The 22725-nt window shown below is 43.8% G+C and overlaps 1 protein-coding gene and 1 non-coding gene across 2 annotated transcripts; both read left to right on the top strand.

The window, feature by feature from the left end:
* Positions 1-2152: 2152 nt before the first annotated feature.
* LOC115474566 (zymogen granule membrane protein 16-like) lies at positions 2153-22010 on the top strand. The gene is made up of 4 exons (XM_030210080.1): positions 2153-2180; positions 3243-3312; positions 12711-12843; positions 21476-22010. Exons 2-4 carry the CDS (start codon positions 3258-3260, stop codon positions 21795-21797), a joined length of 510 nt encoding a protein of 169 aa, XP_030065940.1. The 5' UTR covers positions 2153-2180; positions 3243-3257; the 3' UTR covers positions 21798-22010.
* On the top strand, positions 2253-2355 carry LOC115475223. The gene has a single exon (XR_003942995.1). It is a non-coding gene; the product is annotated as a U6 spliceosomal RNA (small nuclear RNA).
* Positions 22011-22725: the final 715 nt, after the last annotated feature.

Genomic DNA, 22725 nt, shown 5'->3' with positions numbered 1-22725 from the left:
CTGCACCGGAGACCGGTGCTGAAGAAGGCTTCGGCTGGCAGGGGTTGGGGACCCCCACCAGCCAAACCAGGGGCCCAGATGAAATTTGCAGGGGCCCAGGCCTCCATGGTCCCCCATAGATATGCCCCTGGGATAATGTGACTTTTTTAAAATGTCAGTGAACTTCTGAGGTTCCATAAATGTGCATGTGGTTTATGTTGATGCAGGACAGACAGTTTACTTAGAAATCTGTCATCAAGTAAACTGTAAGGCATTATTTAGGAGTATATCAAGCACTACTCATGCCTAGTGCCCCCCCCCCCATGTTAACTGTGCCCCCCCCAAAAAAATGCCAGGTCTGGCTATGCCACTGTGTGTGTGCGTGTGTGTGAAGCTGCCTTTTCTGTCTCATCCGTATATGTGTGTGTGTGTGTGTGTGTGTGTGTGTAAAGCTGCCTGTATAGGGTTACCATATTTGCTCTAAGAAAAAAAGAGGACACAAGCCCCGCCCCATCACATGCCCCGCCCCCTGTCACACCCTGCCCTGCCCCCATCACACCCCGTTCTGTCCTCTGCCACTTTGACCTTCCCAAAGAAAGCCAGATTCCCACTCTTCCCCCCCGTGTCGATCCCCTCCCCATTTTTCCAGCCTGGTGCCCTGGTGGTCTAGTGATCTCTTCGGGGCAGGAAAGAGCCCACTCTTTCCTGCCCGGTGCATCTGCAGACTGTCTTTCTTCTGGCGCCAATTCAAAATGGCTGCCAAGAGTTGAAGTAGTGATATTGTAAGACTTCTGCGGAAGTCTCATGAGGCTGCCGCTTGAACTCTCGGCAGTGCCCTGCAAGACTGCTACCACCGCAACAGCTGCCCAGCACCTGACTAGAAACACTGCCTGGGCTGGCCCAGACACCGGCCTCTCTCTCACGCAGGTCAGCAACTGGTTCAAAAACCACCACCAATGCAACCGAGGAGGAGCGAGTGCGCCCGCCAAGAGGTGAGTAGATCCCGATATATATGCCGCATCCTCTGAGGGAGCCCTGTACACCAATTTACCCCAAAAGAAGAGAACCCACTGAGCCCCTACATAATAAACATCTTTACCTTAGAGCGCACTTCACTGCTGCTGACCGAGTCGGGCTCAGTGCTAGGTTCAAAGAAGAGCGACCAATATGATAAAGGGGATGGAACTCCTGTCATTTGAGGAAAGGCTAAAGAGAGCTCTTCAGCTTGGAAAAGAGACGGATGAGGGGGGATGCGATTGAGGTCTACAAAATCCTGAGTGGTGTAGAATGAGTTGAAGTAAATCAATTTTTAAATACTTTTAAAACAAATAGGAGAAAATATATTTTCACTCAATGAATAGTTAAGTTCTGGAACTTTTTGCTGGCGGATGTAGTAACAGCCGTTAGCGTATCTGGGTTTAAAAGAGGTTTGAACAGGTTCCTGGAGGAAAAGTCCATAGTCTGCTATTGAGACAGACATGGGGAAGCAACTGCTTGCCCTGGGATTGGTAGCATAGAATGTTGCCATGATTTGGGTTTCTGTCAGGTTCTTGTGGCCTGACTTGGACACTGTTGGAAACAGGATACTGGGCTAGATGGACCATTGGTCTGACCCAGTATGGCTACCCTTACGTTCTTATGCCTGAATATCTTTTTCTGTCTCATCTGTGTATATGCATTTGTGTTTATGTGTGTGTGTCTGTTAAGCTGCCTATATCCTTTTCTGTCTTGCATGTACATGTGTGTCTTTTTGCATTTCTCTATGTCTTACTCTGTCTCTTTCTGTTGGTTTTTCAGGCTTCAAAGATGTACAGAAACAATAGATATAAACAGGGCATTCCTAAAACTATACAACCCTTGTGTTCACTGATAGGCCTCTCCCTACCAGGTACAATATGTACTAATCTGAACATGTTATCAGCCCACCCCTTCCTGAAGAGTCTCCTGTCTGCTGCTGCTCTACCTATCCTCAAAATGAGACAGCTGTAGGGCACAGATATTCCTGAAGACAAGCTATAAAAATTACTCATTGAAAACCTTTTAATCTCTTTATGATATTTAAACAGGAGGTAGATTTCCCACTATTAAATCAACATATGGAGCTGTCATTCCTTTGCCTCCACCCCTCTGTTTCTATAAAAACTCCCTGGGAAAACCAGCAACTCCCAGGACCCCAGAGAGACAGACGGCACAAGTAAGAAGTGAGTTATAGCTCCTTCATGACTGATAATCTTCTCTGTCCTTCCTTCTACTTCCCACTGGCTCAGTAAAATGGAACACAGGCTGGCTTCAGCTGCTAAATGTAATGATAAAGAAAAGATTAGCTTATCCCTGCTCAGGGATGAGACACAAATTTATGAAGCATTCTTTATTTTTAACAGTCTCACATATAGGATTGAGCTTGTAGGTGTTTGGGCAATGCACAGTCTGTGAATCTGACTCATGACCTTTTGTGTTCCATCAAGATAATGGTCATGACTGATGATAGAAATGTATAAAATAACTTTAAAAATCTGGAAGCTTTGCTGTTTGTGAATCAAATCTCTCCTGGGGCTTCCTGCTCCTTTTTTATTTATTATTATTAGCACTAGTTGAATGTGTTCTGTAATATACACCATACTACTGAGATATCTCATAAAACCAAAGAACAGAAGTGTATTTGACCGAAGTAACTAAGCAATTTAGAGAGTTTAATTGATAAACACCTACTGAACAGGTCTGTATACTTTTTTTTTGTAAAGAACAGGTTTATTAATAGCATATTGATGATAAAAATTTCATTAACACAAAAATGGTATTCAGAATTAACAGAGTCTACTTCCTGGAATGTGATTGCACATCTGCATGTGTATGTGGATTTCAAAAACATCCTTGGAGCTCCTGACATGTCCTGAGAATTTGGCATGGATAGGAGTTTTTAGGGGCACCCACACAGACATGGTTATCTACTAAGCCTTCTTGCCTTTAGAAAGCAGGTTGAAATAAACAGAAATACAGCTTTGACTTATTCAGAGAAGTTAGTACTACAGTATCTGATAGCTGTGGTGATTTCAGTCTCTAGGGTCAGAACAAATCATTGCTGCTCTTGTCCCCCACTCCGCAATGCGTACATACATGAATTAGCAGGTAATGAACTTCCATTTCATTCTTAAAAATGGTCCCCTCTAAGGTACAATGGCAGGGCATACAATAAAAGAAATCTTCTTCTCTAGTGAAAAGCATATTAAATGAACCCTCTTTTTTTTTGGGTTTCTCCCCTGCAGTTCTTTTTTCTGAGGATGCTGCGTGTCTTCTTTTTCTCCCTGCTCTGTGTTGGCAGCTGTCTCAGTGCAGGTAAGGGATACAGGGGAAAATGGAGTGGCTTCCCCAGGTAATTCAACTTCAATCTTGATTGTATTTGATATTGTGCAGGATGAATGGATCATCTGCTCCCTCTTCTTTCATGGGCCAATGCTCAAAACGTAATGCCAGCGCTAGAGGTGATTAGAGCCAGTGAGCACAGAATGCTCAGAGGGCTCTAGCATGGGAGACAATGTACATGCCAAAGATTAGCGCAATATCATAGTCAAATGGATGTTAATGAGGTCATTTCCTATTCCCTTCTAATGCTCAGAGAACAGCGCCCAAAACAAAGCCGCCCTTACCGCTGAAAACCTAACACCAGCTCGGAGCAGCCGTTAGGGTTTTTGAAGAGAGAATTTCTTATGATTCTTTCTTTACAATCTGCCAGTTTTTATATAATTTGGAAGCAGAAGAAAACCTGTGCAAGCTACTAAGCGCTGGCAGTGAGAGACAAATGTATGCGAGTCAGAGCATACCCAAAACTGAAAGTTCACAACGGCTCCTGTTTCCTGCACTTAAATATATGCCTTCCAAGTAAAAACAAAAAACTGAAAAGCTTATATTTAAAGGTGCAGAAAACAGGCACCAATGGGTGTTTCACTTTCAGTTTTACCAAGCGCATGCGTACAAGAGCTTCCGCGAAACTCTTCTGTGCATGCACCAAGCATGTTCCCCCCTTGATTTTGCTTTTACAGCATGCATATAATTTGAAAACCATTTCCTTTGAGCATTGGGGAGCTATTTTTGTGCACTATTCCTTCACTATAGGTTCTATGCTGTTGGCTTAACCACGGGAGTTTGTATCTTTGTTTCTCTTTTTCTCTCACTGTACATCTGTTTCTTCCCTTTTACTTCTCTCTCCTTTCATCTCTTCAAATTATGTCATATAGTAGGGCCACCTTTCCCACTCACAGCAGTAGTAGGGACACGGAGATGCTGACTTGGATCCCAAGCAGCAGGAAACCCAGAGCAGATACAACAGTCTACTTCCCATACCAGGTTAGTGTTCCCAAGGCTTTGCATGTGGAGCAGAGGTTGACCATATGGGCAACCAGACTGACCTGCTATTTACGTGGGTCTATCTGACCGCTAAACTTAGCAGGTCAGCCAATGAATATTGGCGCTAACTGGCTATGTCGCACAACATAGCCAGTGACTAGACTAGCCGCTAAGCAGTAATATTCAGCCGAGGTAGCCAGCTATCTTGTGCTGAATATTAGCGCTTTGCCGGCTTAAGACTATTTAACTGGCCAGGAGCCGTTCCTGGCTGGTGTGACACCTGGTTATGCTAGTATTCTATAACAGAACCTAGGCACCTGTGTTTTATTATACAATAGGCTCCTCCTACTTGGCCTTAAGACACCAAAATGGAGGTGCCTAGTTTAAGAATTCAAAATTTGGCACCCCAAAACATCGGTGCTATTCTATAAAGAGTGTGCATGCTTTATAGAATCGTGCTTAGCACCGATTCCGCACTGAACTTTTAGGTGCTGGTCTTATGCCTGGTAAAACCAGGTGTAAATGCTGGCACTGAACTTGGACATATTCTGTAAATCTGTAACCTTTTGTAATGCCCTGACACACCCCTTGGCCATGCCCCCTTTTCAGATACGCACTATAAAAGTTTGGCTCCTATCCTTATAGAATAGCGCATAGCCAGATGCACTCACAAATCTTGAGTCCAATTAACTGTAATAATTGGTTGTTAGCGCCTGATTATTGCTAGCTAAAAGCTCGTTAATTAAGTTGCATGAGCATCTTCAGCACACAACTTTGGGTGCTTTGTATAGAATCCACTGTTTAATTGCAGTTGTAGTTCTATGTATTTACAAATGAGAAAAATCAATTTGTTCAGTTCACCAAACAGTCTTGCATTTCTAAAGAGGGAATAGAAAAACATTGTATATTCCTGAACCAGTCATTTACATTACATTACAGGTAACAAGAGAAGGGGCATACTCCAGATAGTTATAACAATAATAGATTATGATGTATGCCACTGGCTACATTGAGATAACGTAAATTCAAAAGGCCCATGCCACCGAGAGTTCATGGGATCAGCAGAATACCCAACGGTAATTGAGGTTTCTTCCCCCGCCACAGATATTTCTACAGACCCCTGCACAATACCTGCTCATCTCTCTGGAAGAGAAACACTGGCAACATCTGAAACAAAAATAACCACTTTGGTCCTAGAATCATATTAAATAAGTGAATTCGCCCCTAGAGAGACAGAGGCAATGCTTTCCACAGTTGCAGCTTTACCAATGTATCTTCCACCAGACGTCTTACATTAACAGTATATAAATCTGGCAAAGAAACAGGCAGATATACCCCCAAGTATTTTAAAGCTTCTGTTGCCCAAGTGAAAGGAAAGGACCCCTTCCACTGAGTGTGAACCTTGGGGAGAAGAAGAAGGGCTACTGCCTTAGTAAAATTCAAGATGAACCACGAGATCGAGCTGACAACAGTCATGCTTATTATAGCAGGCACAGCCTCTGACACTCCCAAATTACACTATCCTATCCTGTCTACCCTCTTTTATCCTAGTCATATTTTTATCTAGCTCAACTTATCATACACTACTAAGCCCAACTTTACATTGTTTTACTACTGTTTTATTAAAATTCTATACTATGTAAGCCGCATTGAGCCTGCATTATGTAGGAAAGCACGGGGTACAAATGTAATAATAATAATAAATAGATCCAGTGCATTCCTTCTTCGGAATGCAAAGCAACCTCTCATGCACTGTAACAAGAGGGAAATATCTGCACTTCAAACAAAAGGATGTAATAAATGATGGCAGATAAAGGCCTGTATGGTCCATCCAGTGTGCCCAACAAGATAAATCCCTTCAAGATTAACACTAGGCCCTTATACCAACTTCTCAAACACAAGTCTTCCTCTCATGCTAAAACCCACCCAACTGAATCCACATAGGGTTACCATATGGCTCCAGAAAAAGGAGGACAGATTGAGCCATTCTGGGTTTTACCTCCATTGCTTTCAATGGAAGCAAAACCCGGACTGGATCAATGTGTCCTTTTTCTGGAGCTACAGTATATGGTAACCCTAACTCCATGGACAGTTTTAGAATCTTCCCTGGAATTCTGCTAGCTCAAACATTGCACGTGCTGCATTCCAAAATTCCCTTCACACACATCTGTAGGCCCTATTCTGATATTTTGTGAGATCGGTGAGGTTATTGTCACAGTTTAATAGTGCTTATCTTTTATGGGAGAACTCAAACTGATATGCACCAACCAGGAGAGAGACCTTGGGCTGATACAGTTTGATGATTTCCAAGTAGGAAAACAGTATGAGAATGTGGTGGCAGAGTCAGAAGGATCTAGTGAAGAGGCATAAACAGCAGGAAACAAAGTCATTGATAGGACCTCACCTAAAATATTGCATTCAGTTCTGGAGACCATGCGTCTGAAAGGATATAGGCAGCATGGATGGTCCAGAGAAAGGCTACCAAAATAGTGTAGGATCTGTACCAAAAGCCCTATGAGATAAGAATGAAGGACCAAAATATGTGCACTCTGCAGGACAAAACAGAAGAGATAAGCTAGAGACACTGAAATACCTCAAAGTTAGAAATCAGGCACAAAAAGAGCTTCTTTTTCAAAAGAAAGAGAGAATATTCTTGAAGAGGAGGTCATGTTATGGAATTCTTGAGAGGGAAGCAGACTTGGGAGCAACATTTACTGAAAAGATGGTGGATGCATGGAGTAAACTCCCAGTAGACACCATAGAAACAAACAAGTTAACAGAATTCAAAAGTGCATAGGATAAGGACAGAAGCTCCCTAGTTTTGAAGATGTGAGGAAAGCCAGATATTGGCTAAGGCCTGTGGCATTGCCTCAAAAGTGAAACTAAGCAGACTGAATGGACCTAGTGGTCCTCTTTCACTGTCAGGAGCAGGGTTGGGAGTTTGCAGTATTGCTAATATACCACCATTCGCTCCCTGAAGAGCAGAAGAAAGAGGAGAAGAGATAATGATATAATAAAGCACTGAGCCAGGTTGCTACCAAAAGGCTACAGCTCCTTAGGAAACAACCATGTTGTTGTTGGCGGGTTGGTAGTTGCCAGGTACTGTCTAGGAAGGCCATTATTAGATTTGTAGCTCTCTAGATTATTACAGAGTTTGGTGGAAAGGCATGGAATGGAGTAGGAGTTAGGTGCTAGACTAGAGAGGATTTTGTGTGGTCATCTATCTAGTATGGCAGAGAACCTATAAGGAAGCAAGCTGACTGGAAAGCAGTGATATCCTGCAAGCAGTCAAGCTTCTAGAGCTGGCAGCCTGGATATATCTTTACAATGTGGACAGGGATAACTGGACAGATCAGATGGTCCAATTGGTGTTTCTGACAACAATACTGTGGAGCTCATTTTCAAAAGGAAAAATGTCCAAAAAGTGGCATAAATCTGCATTTGGAAGTTTTTCTCACAAAACCGTCCAAATTGATATTTTCAAAACCAATTTTTAGATATTTTCCTATTAAGTCCATCACAAGGGGGCGTGCTAAGGGCGTTCCTAACACTTGGACGTTTTTCAGCCATAATGGAACAAAACAAAACCATTCAGGACTAAAACTGAGATGCTTTGAGCTAGAGCTGTTTTTATAACGAATAAGGCACAAAAAGGTGGCCTAAATGACCAGATGACCACTAGAAGGAATAAGGGATGACCTCTCTTTATTCCCCCAGTGGCCACTAACCCCTTCCCACCCCCAAAAAATGTAATTTAAAACATTACTTGCCAGCCTCAGATGTTATACTCAGGTCCATTAGATCAGCATGCAGGTCCCTGGAGTAGTGTAGGGGTGGATGCAGGGCACTGCAGACAGGTGGACCCAGGCCCATACCCCCCTACCTGTTACACTTGTGGAGGAAACTGTGAGCCCTCCAAAGCTCACCAGAAACCCACTGTGCCCACATATAGGTGACCCCTTCACCTGTAAGGGCTATGGTAGTGGTGTACAGTTGGGGTAGTGGGATTTTGGGGGGCTCAGCAGACAAGGGAGCAATGGTGAGATGTGTACCTGGGGGCATTTTATGAATGTAACCCAGTTGGGTTAAATGTGTTTTTTTAATTACCTGGGGTCCTGTGGTAGCTGGTCAGCTGGGGTTGAGAAGCGCTCCAGAGAGCCTACTAAAGATTTTTTGTGGTCACCTCAAGCGCAGGCCGGATTGGCTATGCACACATGCGCATGTGGCAGGTTTCTGTTGTCTGGTTGACAGCGTTGGCAGTTACAGGCTCGTGGGCAGAGCCAAGCAGCTGTAGGTGCTTTAGTGAATTCAGGAAAAGAATGAATTGCTAGCAAACAGACCTCTAGTAAGGTAAAGGAAGCTGGAGAATTGCATTTAAATGGGTTTTTCCCTTTATTTGTAATTAAATGATTTTATTTGTGTGAAGGGAATTTTGGAATGAAGCATGTGCATTGTTTGAGCTGGCAGAATTCCCGGGAAGATTCTAAAAGTGTCCATGGAGTCAGTTGGGTGGATTTTATCATGAGAGGAAGACTTGTGTTTGAGAGGTTGGTATAACGGCCTAGTGTTATTCTTGAACGGATTCTGTAAATGATGTGTGGTGTGAGACTGAATTAGTTAAATTAGAAGCCCACGGTGTAACTTGGCTTCAGGGAATTGAGTGACTGGGTTGTAATATTGTAATCTGAGCCTAATTTATTAAAATTTGGTGTCTTATTTAAAATTAGGGTTTACTGAAGTTAAAATGTAAAACCCTGGCTTTGCAGGTGGGCGTTTTGACTATTACTTGACAGCAGAGAGTGTTTATTATAAAACAGTAGGTGTTTGGAGTAAAAAAAAAAAATTTGAACTGGGAAGTTCCTGGCTCTGTAAAGGGACTGTGTCCTCAACTGTTAATGATTTTATGGAAGTCTGTTATGGAGTTCTTCAAGATTAGTATTTGAACAAATAAGAGTTTGAATGCAGCTGCTTAAAAACAGTCTAAAAGTCAGTAATAAAGGTGCTTCCAAACTGGTTCTAGATAATTTAAAGCTGTTTATTGTTTTAAAAATGTCAGCTTTTCTATGAGCAGAACAAAATTTAGAAGTTGTAAAAGGAAAGAAATATTCCTTCGTTTTGCAAATTCAATTAAATTGAATAGTGACAGCTTTAGGAAATTTAAAGCTGGAACTTTGAAGTCTGGGATATTAAATAGTAAATGTTTCAGACTGGGTGTACATTGTTTTTGTTAGTTTCGGCTTTTAATTTGTGTATGACTTTAAATTGATTTGTGAATGATTTGAAATGAAACAGGTGAAAGAGAATGGTTCTGGGAGGGATTAAATAGGGACTCCAATTATCTATTTTTGAACACAAAAGATGGAATCCATCTTTTTCGAAAATGACCTTCTTCCCGCCTTAGAATTTGGATATCTTTGTAAATCGTCCAAATTCACTTAGACTTTTCTTTCGAAAATGCCCTTTATCTGATTCCCGCCTTAAACCTTTTCCTTTCCTTTTTTTTCTAGTAGGCACCTGTTCACCTGGGGGGGGGGGGGGGGGGGGGGGGGGGGGATCACACCTGAGGTAGCGGCCACTAACTACACAGGCAAGGTGATTGTAGGGTGTGGTTTGGCTCCCAGGGGTGGGGCTTACATTCAGTGGCCTATTACTTTCCTGGGATATTTGGGGAACCAGTCTACTAAAAATGCTGGCTCCTCTTACATCCCAATGGATTGATTTTGTGTGTTTTTTGAAAATGGACCAAAAACGTCCAAATCACAAAACCTTGTTCAAAACTATTTAAAAAAAAAAAAAAAAAAAAGACATTTTTCTTTTTTGAAAATGACATTTTTTCCTATTCAGCTTTTGGATGTTTTTTGGACGTTACCATGTTACAAAAGAAAGTTAAGTCCATCAGTTTACTACTTTTGGATCACGATGCCCAGGACCTGGGGCTAGTACTCATTTCCTACAAATTAAAATTTAAGGCACTCCAGGGATAATCAAAGTCCAAGTGATTTCTACTCTCCATTCCCATGCAGCATGGTGAAACAGCTGTTGGCAGTCTTCTTTCAAGGAGTTTCTAGGATGTCTCTCTCTGTGATGCCCCTATTGCTTCTTGCACTGACCAAATAAAAGATCCTGTGACCAGGCAGTTGTTAAAGGGTCATTCTTTCATCCTTCAGCTTAATGAGAAATGGAGATCATAATGGAGTTTCTTCTGTTTCTTACAGCAAGAAGTCTCCCTTGATACAATATGCACAGTTCCCTTTGCTATACCAAGCTCCTGTCATTCTCACACTTGCTTACTCTCTCAGCTATCTTTAGACTCACTCAACTCTCTCTCAAAGTCTCTTAAAATTCTTGCAGAGCTCCAAATGTGTCCTCTGCTGGAATGACTCCACCCCAATCTCACTAAATAGAATCAGTCTATTCCCTGATGATCAAAAGCCCTGCGCTGTTCCAACCAGCGCCCTAAAAATAGCGCCGGGACAGCGCAGGGCTTTTCTGCATCGATGATCAAAGATAATGCATGCAAATCTAAGCAGCGCTATTATCTTTGGTCATCATGTTTAAAGTGCGGGAGAATTGTGCCGAGCATGCGCTCAGCACAATCCTCCCGCACTTGTTTGACAGGTCTGGGCTGTCAAAAGCCCAAACCTGTCAAACAGCCTGCCGAGGCCCGAACCCTCATAAATCGTGGTGGCCGCCTCCGGCCAAACGCTATCCCACCCTCCCTCCCACTCAGCGACGGGGGGGGGGACTGGAGGTTCGGTGGGTCTCCAGCCCCCCAAACCCCCAGAAATCGTTGTGGCCGCCACCCTGTTATCCATCAACGGAGGGGGGGGGCTGGAGGTGCGGTGGACCTCCAGCCCACCCCAACTCCTCCCCCCCAAGCATTCTGAATCCCTGGTCCCCCCAGCATTCTGAATCCCTGGTGGTCCGTGGTCACCCACCCTCCCTGCCGGCCCCCCACCCCGGCTGGCCCCCCTACCTTTTGTTGGAGGAGGGACGCAGCCTGCCTGCCTCCCTCCTCTTTCTGTCGACGCCGCTGCAAAATGGCGGCGCCCAGCCCCGCCTATTGCATCCTGGGATGCGCTGGGCGGGGCTACAGACCATGTAAGGGAGGGCAGGGCTGGGCGCCGCCATTTTGCAGTGGCGTCAACAGAAAGAGGAGGGAGGCAGGCAGGCTGCGTCCCTCCTCCAACAAAAGGTAGGGGGGCCAGCAGGGAGGGTGGGTGACCACGGACCACCAGGGATTCAGAACGCTGGGGGGACCAGGGATTCAGAATGCTGGGGGGGGGGGGGAGTTGGGGTGGGTTGGAGGTCCACCGGACCTCCAGCCCCCCCCCCCCCACCCCCCTCCGTCGATGGATAACAGGGTGGCGGCCACAACAATTTCTGGGGGTTTGGGGGGCTGGAGACCCACTGAACCTCCAGCCCCCCCCCCTGTCGCTGAGTGGGAGGGAGGGTGGGATAGCGTTTGGCCGGAGGTGGCCACCACGATTTATGGGGGTTCGGGGGGGGCTGGAGACCCACCGGATCTCCAGCCCTCCCTGGGCATGGAGGGGGTCGGATCGTCGGGGGGACTGGAGGTCCACCGGACCTCCAGTCCCCTGTTTGCTTTTGCTTTGGGGGGGGAATGGGGGCCTGACAGCATGCAACTGCATGCTGGACAGGGCTCACCATTCCTCCCCAATGATCCGCAAAGTCTAACGCCAGCTCAAAGCTGGCGTTGATTTTGCCGCGGCCATCGACCCAATCTTTGGCGCGCTGGCCGCTGATCATTGGGGATGAATGCGTTAAGCGCTGATTAGCCCTGTTTAGCATGCATTTGCATGCTACTTGTGCTAAGAGCCCTCGAGTGCGTTGTTTCAGGCGCTCAAGGGCTCTGATCATGGGTCGGCTGCAAACTCCGGCGCTAGTATGGCATTAACAGCCTCTAGCACCGGAGTTTGCTTTTGATCATGAGGGCCTCATTTGGGTAATGGTTTCTCTTAAATTCAAGCAGGGGTTTCAAACTGCAATTTGCATGCACTACCTCTATTGTCTTTCTACAATATACCCTGAAAGCCCAACTGCCTGGGGTGCCCCCAGGACAGGTTTAGGAATTTCTATGCTATCTAATGCTGCACTATTTTATTTATATTGTGATATATTTTGGTATTATATTGTACTAGAAATGTTGATAGACTCATCAACCAATCAGATGGCAGAAGTTTGCCTTCACTTTGTGTCATGGGAGCACTCTGGTTGATTGCTTGCTATTGCTACACTTACATTTCTTGAATGGAGATTGTGGCTTGCCTGTGTATGTTTCACATTCCCAGGTTTCCACCATGCTGGAAAGGAGAGGGGTGTGGGTCTCTTTCTACCTTTGATTCTCTTTTCTCTCTCTCTCACCACAGCTAGTCCCCGCACCTCATCCTATTCTGGAGAATATGGTGGAGCATTTGGGAAGAGTTTCTCACACTCAGGAAACCAACTGGATGGACCCATCACTGCAATAAGAATCCGACTGAACCGTAATTACATCGTAGGGTGAGTGAGGACAGCGTGAGGAGAAGGTTTCCTGAGGAAATAAGTGGACTGCCCCAAATCTATTTATTTAAAAATAGATACAACCCACAGCTATCCATTATTCTTTTGGGGGTACAATAAACATATATATAAATAATAAAAACATAACCAAAACAAAGACATTTATATCTGTTATAGATAAATGTAACATTGTCTATACATCACTGTCATACAATTACCAAACACCTGATAAGTACATGCTACACTGGGACAGACCAAAGGTCCATCAAGCCCAGCATCCTGTTTCCAACAGTGGCCAATCCAGGTCAGAAATACCTGGCAAGATCCCAAAAAACTCAATACATTTTATGCTGCTTATCCCAGAAATAAGCAGTGGATTTTCCCCAAGTTAATTTAATAATGGTCTATGGACTTTTCCTTTAGGAAGCCGTCCAGACCCTTTTTAAACCCCGCTAAGCCAACCGCCTTTACCACATTCTCTGGCAACGAATTCCAGAGTTTAATTACACATTGAGTGAAAAAATATTTTCTCTGATTCGTACTAAATTTACTACTTTGTAGCTTCATCACATGCCCCCTAGTCCTAGTATTTTTGGAAAGAGTAAACAAAGGATTCATGTCTACCCGTTCCACTCTGCTCATTATTTTAAAGACCTCTATCATATCGCCCCTCAGCTGTCTCTTCTCCAACCTGAAGAGCCCTAGATGCTTCAGCCTTTCCTCATAGGGAAGTCATCCCATTCCCTTTATCATTTTTGTCACCCTTCTCTGTACCTTTTCTAATTCCACTATATCTTTTTTGAGATGTGGTGAGCAGAATTGAACACAATATTCGAGGTGCGGTCGCACCATGGACCAATACAAAGGCATTATAACGTCCTCAATTTTGTTTTCCATTCCTTTCATAATAATACCTAACATTCTATTTGCTTTCTTAGCCGCCGCAGCACACTGAACAGAGGATTTCAACGTATCATCAACAACGATGCTGAGATCCCTTTCTTGGTCGGTTACTCCTAATGTGGAACCTTGCATTACATAGCTATAGTTTGGGTTCCTCTTTCCCACATGCATCACTTTGCACTTGCTCACATTAAACGTCATCTGCCATTTAGATGTCCAGTCTCCTAGTCTCATAAGGTCTTCTTATAATTTTTCACAATCCTCTCGCGATTTAACAACTTTGAATAACTTTGTGTCGTCAGCAAATTTAATTACCTCACTAGACTCCCATCTCTAGATTATTTAATAATATGTTAAAAAGCAGCAGTCCCAGCACAGACCCCTGGGGAACCCCATTATCTAACGTTCTCCATTGAGAATACTGACCATTTAACTCTTCTCTCTGTTTTCTATCCTTTAACCAGTTTTTAATCCACAGTAGGACACTACCTCCTATCCCATGACTCTCCAATTTCTTCTGGAGTCTTTCATTAGCTACTTTGTGAAACGTCTTTTGAAAATCCAGATACATAATATCAACCGGCTCGCCATTATCCACATGTTTGTTCACCCCTTCAAAGAAATGTAATAGATTGGTGAGGCAAGATTTCCCTTCACTAAATTCATGTTGGCTTTGTTAGGCTACCCTCCAATCTTCTGGTACTACGCTCGATTTTAAAGATAAATTACATATTACTAACAATAGTTCCGCCAGCTCATTTTTCAATTCTATCAGTACTTTGGGATGAATACCATCCGATCCAGGAGATTTGCTACTTTTCAATTTGTCAAATTGCCCCATTATGTCCTCTAGGTTTATAGAGATTTCAGTCAGTTTCTCCGACTCGTCAGCTTTAAATACCATTTCTGGCACCGGTATCTCTCCCAAATCTTCCTCGGTGAAGAACGAAGCAAAGAATTCATTTAATCTCTCTTCTATGGCTTTGTCTTCCCCGATTGCCCCTTTTACCCCTCGGTCATCTAGAAGTCCAACTGATTCTTTTGCTGGCTTCTTGCTTTTAATATACTTAAAAAAAATTTTTACTATGTGTTTTCGCCTCCAACGCAATCTTTTTTTCAAAGTGCTTCTTAGCCTTCCTTATCAGCGCTTTGCATTTGACTTGACATTCCTTATGCTGTTTCTTATTATTTTCAGTTGGTTCCTTTTTCCATTTTCTGAAGGATTTTCTTTTATCTCTAATAGCTTCCTTCACCTCACTTTTTAACCGTGCTGGCTGTCGTTTGGTCTTCCTCCCTCCTTTTTTTAATACAAGGAATATATTTGGCCTGGGCTTCCAGGATGGTATTTTTGAACAGCATCCACGCCTGAGATAAATTTTTAACCCTTGCAGCTGCTCCTCTAAGTTTCTTTTTCACCGTTCTTCTCATTTTATCATAGTCTCCTTTTTGAAAGTTAAATGCTAACGTATTGGATTTCCTGATTATACTTATTCCAAAGCTAATATCAAATCTGATCATATTATGATCACTGTTATCAAGCGGCCCCATCTTCATTACCTCCCGCACCAGATCATGTACTCCACTAAGGACTAGGTCTAGAATTTTTCCTTCTCTTATTGGCTCCTGTACCAGCTGCTCCATAAAGCAATCTTTGATTTTGTCAAGGAAGTTTACCTCCCTAGCATGCCCTGATGTTACATTTACCCAGTCAATATCGAGGTAATTGAAATCATCCCTTATTATTGTGTTGCCCAGTTTGTTAGCCTCCCTAATTTTCAATAACATTTCTACATCCGTCTGTTTATCCTGGCCAGGAGGACGGTAGTACACTCCTATCACTATCCTTTTCCCCTTTACACATGGAATTTCAGTCCACTGGGATTCTAAGATGTGTTTTGTTTCCTGCAGAATTTTCAATCTATTTGATTCAAGGCCCTCCTTAACATACAATGCTACCCCTCCACCAATTCGATCCACCCTATCACTACGATATAATTTGTACCCCGGTATGACAGTGTCCCACTGGTTATCCTCCTTCCACGAGGTATCAGAGATGCCTATTATATTTAATTTTTCATTTACTGCAATATATTCTAACTCTCCCATCTTATTTCTTAGGCTTCTGGCATTCGCGTATAGACATTTCAAACTATGTTTGTTGTTCCTAATTACAGTACTTCACAGTATTAATTTGCAATCTTTTGTCTGATTTTTACTTTTGTTTAAGGACACCTGATCTACTAGGGTCTCTTTTGCAACCTTACTATCGGGATACCCTATCTTCCCTGTTTTGGTGATAATTTTAAGATACCTTATTCCGAACCATGTGCTTTTGAGTAACTGTCGGCCTTCCCCCAGTCTCTAGTTTATATCTGCTCTATCTCCAGCAGCCGGGTCCCACCCTCCTCCATGCACCATCGTCTCATCCACGCATTGAGACTCCAGAGCTCTGCCTGTCTCTTGAGCCCTGATTGTGGAATGGGTAGCACTTCAGAAAATGCTACCCTAGAGGTTTTGGATTTGAGCTTTCTACCTAAGAGCCTAAATTTGGCTTCCAGAACCTCTCTCCCACATTTTCCTATGTCATTGGTACCCACATGTACCAAGACAGCCGGATCCTCCCCAACACTATCTAAAATCCTATCCAGGTGACGCGTGAGGTCTGCCACCTTCGCACCAGGCAGGTAAGCCACAAGGTGATCCTCATGTCCACCAGCCACCCAGCTATTTACATGCCTAATAATTGAATCACCAAATACAACAGCTGTCCTAACCCTTCCCTCCTGGGCAGTAGCTCCTGGAGACACATCCTCAGTGTGAGAGGATATTGCATTCCCTGGTGTGCTGGTCCTGTCTACAGGGGCTGCCAGATTGCAGGTAGGACTTCTCTACAACGTCCCTGTTGGCCTCTTCTATGCACCTCTCTTTCTCCCTCAGCTCCTCCAAGTCTGCTACTCTAGCTTCAAGAGAACGGACTCATTCTCTAAGAGCTAGGAGCTCTTTGCATCAAGCACACACATATGATGTCTCACCAAATGGGAGATAAATCATACATGTGACACTCAATGCAAAAGACTGGATAGCACCCCTTTTGCAGCTGGACTACTGTCTGCATCTTAATATTATAGAGTTGTTTAATTAAAACTTCTTAAGGCACTAGGGATATCAGATGAATATAATGATCTTTTGCCTGTTGTAATTTGTAATTTATTTAGGATTTGCTTCTTAGAAACTAATTTAATGTAATTCAGACTCTAATGAAAATTGAAATTCCCCTCTTGTTGTCTTAATTAGAATAATCTCTCTATATAAAAACGCACCTCCAACGTTCTAATGAAGCCTCAGTCGGAAACTTGAGGTGGCATAGATATCCGGTTTGCCCGCCCCGCCCTCGCGTCACAACGTGATGACGTTGAGGGCGGAGCACTGACACTCGAGGGGCGAACCGGACAAGGCACAGGTGCGGAGGTGGAGCAACAAAAACAAAACCAGCATCCCGAAAAAAACACAAAATATACGGTATTACCGTTTCACGGACAAAGCCAGCCACAACATGCGAGGTAAGGAGGGAGGAAGCAGCCTCTCGAGTGCCGAAACACACAAGGCACAGGCGTGGAGGCGAACCAACAAACATAAACAGAGCATCCCGAAACACAAAAAACCATTGCAAACTACATAAGACATGGGGTGACAGCGATTCACGGAGCGAACCTGGAACAACGTGCGAGGGAGGGAGGAAGGGAGGGAGGCAGGCAGGCAGACAGCCTGAACGTCGGAGACTGGGAGGGAGGGAGACAGGTAGCCAGCCAGCAAGCCAGCCAGCCTGAATGTGGGAGCCAGCATGAACGATGGTGGGACGGGAGCCTGCCTGACCGTGGCAGTGGGAGGGAGGGAGGGACGGTGGGAATGAACCTGAACGTGGGTGGCAGGGAGGGAGGAAGGAAGGAAGGGGGGGCATGACCATGCCAGCTGGAGGTAGGGGAGCCAACCACCCTAAAGCTGGGAGGGGGACGACACACTCTCAGTCTTTCTCACATACACACTCTCATTCTCAGACACACAGTCTCACACACACACACTCACACATTCACTCTCTGTCTCTCGCTCTCTCACACAGTCACTCACACACACTCTCTCAAACATCCACACGCAGAGGCACACCTTGCTAGCGACCGTTTCATTTGTGTCAGAAACGGGCCTTTTTTACTAGTTGACTATAAATGGTTGAGATAGGGGTTGGTGGGAATGAGGGCTGAACTGGGCCCTTCTGTGCCTTCTAGAGACTATCTGTTAATACTGTGGCAGAAGCTTCAAGTTTTAAAACTATGGGGAAAAGGGTTTCTAACTGTGTTTAACAATATCCTACAATTCCTCTTTTAAACCCTAATCTTTAAGCTGTGACAAACATCAAGTTTTAAAACTATGGGGAAAAGGGTATGGAGACTAGCTAATAAAGTTTGCTTGCTTTTTTTTTTTTTTTTAATTCTGTGTTTATCAATATCCTGCAATTCCTCTTTAAGCTGTGGCAGAAACTTCAAGTTTTAAAACTATGGGGAAAAGGGTATGGAGACTAGCTAATAACGTTTGTTTGCTATTTTTTTTTTTCATTTTAAAATTCTAACTGTGTTTATCAATATCCTACAATTTCTCTTTTAAACCCTGATAATCAGTTACCAGATGCCTGATAAAACAATGATTTCTAGAAGTAAGAAAATTTATTAGCAATCTAATTGTAGGTGTTAAATTTATGCACCTCAGATGGGTAGAGAATCCCTACCCTTAAATTATTTCCTGAGACACCAGGGATACTGACATTGCCTCAAGTTCTCCTATTATTGGCCTGGATCACTGCCATTGAGTGGGTGGGCCTTACTCTAAATCGGAGGGATCATGGCCCACCCAGGCCCACCTATGGCAACACCCCAATTTATGTGTCATTTTATGGAATAGTGCAACACTGGAATATTAGTATTTATGTGTGTATGCATACAGTCACATACACACTTATAAAACAGTATTCTGGTGATTTATATGCATTCTTGGTGCTTAAACATTGGCGTTTTCTTTGTAGAATTACCCCCATTGTGCCACTTTAAATCCAAATAATTTAAAACATCTAGATTAGACATTTCAAATTATTATATTGATGTTCCATTGAAATTTGGGCTCAAACTATATATATAGCAAGCTCTGAAGAGAAGCTCAATCTATGGCCTTTGTCTAAGAATTGTCAGTGCAATGGCTCGGCAAAAGTGAGGTTTGTAAAACAGGAGAAGTCCATCAAGGTGTCAATAGGGTCTTATGGCAATGTAACCCAACTAAGGCTGCTTCCAACTGAGCTGGAAGAGCAAAGAAACAAGAGAAAACTGCCAGGCCCCCTCTCTCCCCAAAATGACCATGATGAATGGCAAAAAATCAAAATACTAGCCTACGTTGTACATTTTCTAATCAATTTTTGATATTTTGACTATATGGAGTCCCTGCCTGTTTCATATCCAGGGACAGATTTTAAGTGTGGGCACCCCATAGGCAAACCTGTGGATGGGGAAGAAGGAGAGGGAATTCCCCCCCCCCCCCCCCTCAGTCATACTACTGCTGCTGCTCAGATCTGCAGGGTGTCCCTCTAACCTTGCAGCTTCTCTGCAGAAACTAAAATCACAAGCTGTATGGCAGTATTACACCCAGCCCTATTCCAAGCACGAGCTTCCTGACACTATGGAAACCCATAGGGTGTGGGACTGCATGTCACAGAGTCTCGCAGCAGACAAGGGCTTTTGGGCCTGGAACCGATTTTTCTTTCTGCAGCTACCGCAGTGTACCATGACTTTATTCCATATTCCATACTGTTTGGGGCCGATATTCAGACCACAGGAGTTAGACTGGCTAACTCCTGTGGTCGGTACTGAACCCAGATATTCAATGCCGAGCCATTTCCGGTGCCTGGCATTGAATATTCAGTTTATTTTTGAATGGTTTGAAGATAACCAGCTAAGTTGATCTTCAAACTTAGCCAGTTATCTTTAAATTGGCCAAAGATATCTCATGCTTTCATGTGGTCAAATATGGCCGCCTAACCGGATTTGAAAATCAGCGGATAGCCAGTTATATTGGCCGATATAACGAGCTAGCTGCTAACTGGGGATATTCAGTGGGGGATAGCCGGTTATTCCCCGCTAAATATCGGCAGATATTAACTGGTCAGCAGCTGTTCTGGCCGGTTAAATAGTGCTGAATATCGGGGAGTTTGTTTATGTTCATTAAAACTTGATAAACTGTTTAGCTTATAGTGGTCAAAGCGGTGTACAAAAATAAAAATCTTATCATAGAATAATAAAAAAGGAACGCCAAATCCAGAGTGGAAAATATCTCATTCATTCATACAGGAATACACTCAGCCACACAAAAATTAATCCAAAAGAGGTAAACCCATCATTCCAGGGCGCAACCCTCAAAAGCAAATCTAAAAAAAATGAGCTTTCAAAAACACTTTAAGGGATCCTTTTTATAAAGCTGCAGCAACCACTAATGCATGCTTACTGCAGCAAAAAATGGTGTACTACGGGACATGCTGAGGTGTCCCATGGTAAATTGAGGATTTGCACACGTTGTATTTCTTGGCACAGGGGGTGTGTCTGGGGAATGAAAGTGGGTGTGTTCTGCACTAATCAGTTAGCACAGCTGCATTGCTGAGTGCTAACCAATTAGTGTGTGCTTAAGGGGAAAGGGGATGGGACTTGATATACTACTGCATGTCCATGGTTACACTCAAAGCAGTTCACATATTATATACAGGTACATATTTTATACTTGGGACAATGGAGGGTTAAGTGACTTGCCCAGAGTCACAAGGAGCTGCAGTTGGAATCAAACCCAGTTCTACAGGATCAAAGTCTGCCATACTAACCACTAGGCTACTCCTCCACTCATTAGGCTACCACCACTTCTATAGGGGGCTCACGCGATAATAGCCATGTGAAGTAATGGCAAAAGTAGGGCCCTGTTTACTAAGCCATGCTAGAGGCACATTAGCATTTTTAGTGTGCGCTAGTCATTAGCGTGCGCTAACCATGTGGTTAGCGCACGCTAATTTTTTGCATGCACTAAAAATGCTAGTGCACCTTAGTAAACAAGGCCCTTAGTGTGTGGCTGTTAATTTAAAAATAGAAAAATCAGCTATTTTACCCCAGTGGTAAAAATGGCCTTAGTATGCAGGAAAGATCCATGTAAGGGCATGCTAAGGCAAGCATTAATCAGGCCTGTTTTAAAGAACCCTTTTTTAAGATCCACTACAATATCAAGTCCAGGCTGAGCTACAGCAGCAGAAGTAACACTGTGGCAGCTATTAAAATTTGACACTAGAGCTAGTTGCCTACTTTTCTGTGCTTAAATCAGGGCCTGTTCCCATCTGTCAGGTTTCAGTAGCAGGGACTCTGTGGGAAGGCTGAGTGTTCATGTAACGTATGTGACCAGCTCTGGCAAAAGGTGATCTATGTCACCAGAAACAAAAAATGAGGTTTGAATGAATTCTATTATAGTAAATAGTTTGTGATACAATAGTCCAAACCTCTATCCTTTTATGTGAAAAAATACAAAAGTTACAGAAGTTCAAACATGTAACTTTTGCAGACTGCTTATGGGCCCATGACATGAAAAATCAGCTATTCTCAACATTTTGGATGTGCAGAGGGAGTACCCCTGAGCTAATGTTTTCCCCCAACTTTCTTCACAGTCTGCAGGTGCGCTATGGGACGACCTGGTCAACACCTGTGGGGGGTAAGGGAGGGAACCTGGAAGAGGTTTTCCTGCACCCAGGGGAGAGCGTGGTGCAGGTCTCTGGAAAGTACACCCTGTATCTGCGCAGACTTATGTTCGTGACTGACCAGAAGCGCTACTTCGTCTTCGGCAATGACTACGGTACCAGCTTCAATGGCGCACCCCTTTATCCTGGGACCGTGCTGCGCTTCTTCAGTGGAAGATCTGGCTCTTTGATTGATGCGATAAGCTTCCACTGGGACACCTATACCAGTAACTGTGTGCATTGCAACAAGTGAGGGCAGAGGATGTCTGCAAGGGGCTCTCTGTTATAACTATTCATCCTTCGTTTATTTGTTTCTGTCTTCCAAGTGTAATAGTTCTGCATTTCTGATGCTATGATCCGTTCTCATTGGCAAGCCCCACTTATGGCTTCCCTCCTTCTTCCTTCCACACATTTCATTCCCAGCATGCAGCTGTCACCAGAGACTGGAACTGACCTCTTTAATTGTACTTATTATTATTCTCAGACGAAAATGGTCAATTAAAGAATGCATGTTGCTTAACTTTTGTTTGCACCTTAATCTCTTGGAGCTGTGGGTGTAAGTCTATGGGTTCATACAGTGTTGGGTCAATGTTCCCCCTAAGCTGAGCGGGAGTCCTCTATCTACAGTCCTGTGCCAGACAGTGTGTGTGTGTGTATGTGGGTGGGGGGGGGGGGGGCAGGGGGGGCTATCACATTTTCAATGGTGAGGGGCATGCAAGCTCTGCAGGTCTCCAGGGAGCCTGCCTGTCTCTAGAGATTGAAAGGATTGAAGGAGTAAACAAACATGTGGACAAAGGGGAGCCGGTTGATATTGTGTATCTGGATTTTCAAAAGGCGTTTGACAAGGTACCTCATGAAAGGCTACAGAGGAAATTGGAGGGTCATGGGATAGGAGGAAATGTCCTATTGTGGATTAAAAACTGGTTGAAGGATAGGAAACAGAGAGTGGGGTTAAATGGGCAGTATTCACAATGGAGAAGGGTAGTTAGTGGGGTTCCTCAGGGGTCTGTGCTAGGACCGCTGCTTTTTAATATATTTATAAATGATTTAGAGATGGGAGTAACTAGCGAGGTAATTAAATTTGCTGATGACACAAAGTTATTCAAAGTCGTTAACTCACAACAGGATTGTGAAAAATTACAAGAGGACCTTACGAGACTGGGAGACTGGGCGGCTAAATG

The sequence above is a fragment of the Microcaecilia unicolor genome, chromosome 7 (assembly GCF_901765095.1).
Source record: "Microcaecilia unicolor chromosome 7, aMicUni1.1, whole genome shotgun sequence".
In the NCBI taxonomy this organism is placed as follows: Eukaryota; Metazoa; Chordata; class Amphibia; order Gymnophiona; family Siphonopidae; genus Microcaecilia; species Microcaecilia unicolor.
The sequence above is the reverse complement of the archived record's forward strand: the minus strand, read 5'-3'. Positions and strand labels throughout refer to the sequence as shown.

Excerpts from the sequence above, each read along its gene's own strand:
- LOC115474566 (XM_030210080.1), top strand. The coding sequence starts at position 3,258 with ATGCTGCGTGTCTTCTTTTTCTCCCTGCTCTGTGTTGGCAGCTGTCTC. Across the intron at positions 3,313-12,710 it reads TGGCAGCTGTCTCAGTGCAG|CTAGTCCCCGCACCTCATCC; the intron begins GTAAGGGATACA and ends CTCTCACCACAG. Across the intron at positions 12,844-21,475 it reads AACCGTAATTACATCGTAGG|TCTGCAGGTGCGCTATGGGA; the intron begins GTGAGTGAGGAC and ends CTTTCTTCACAG.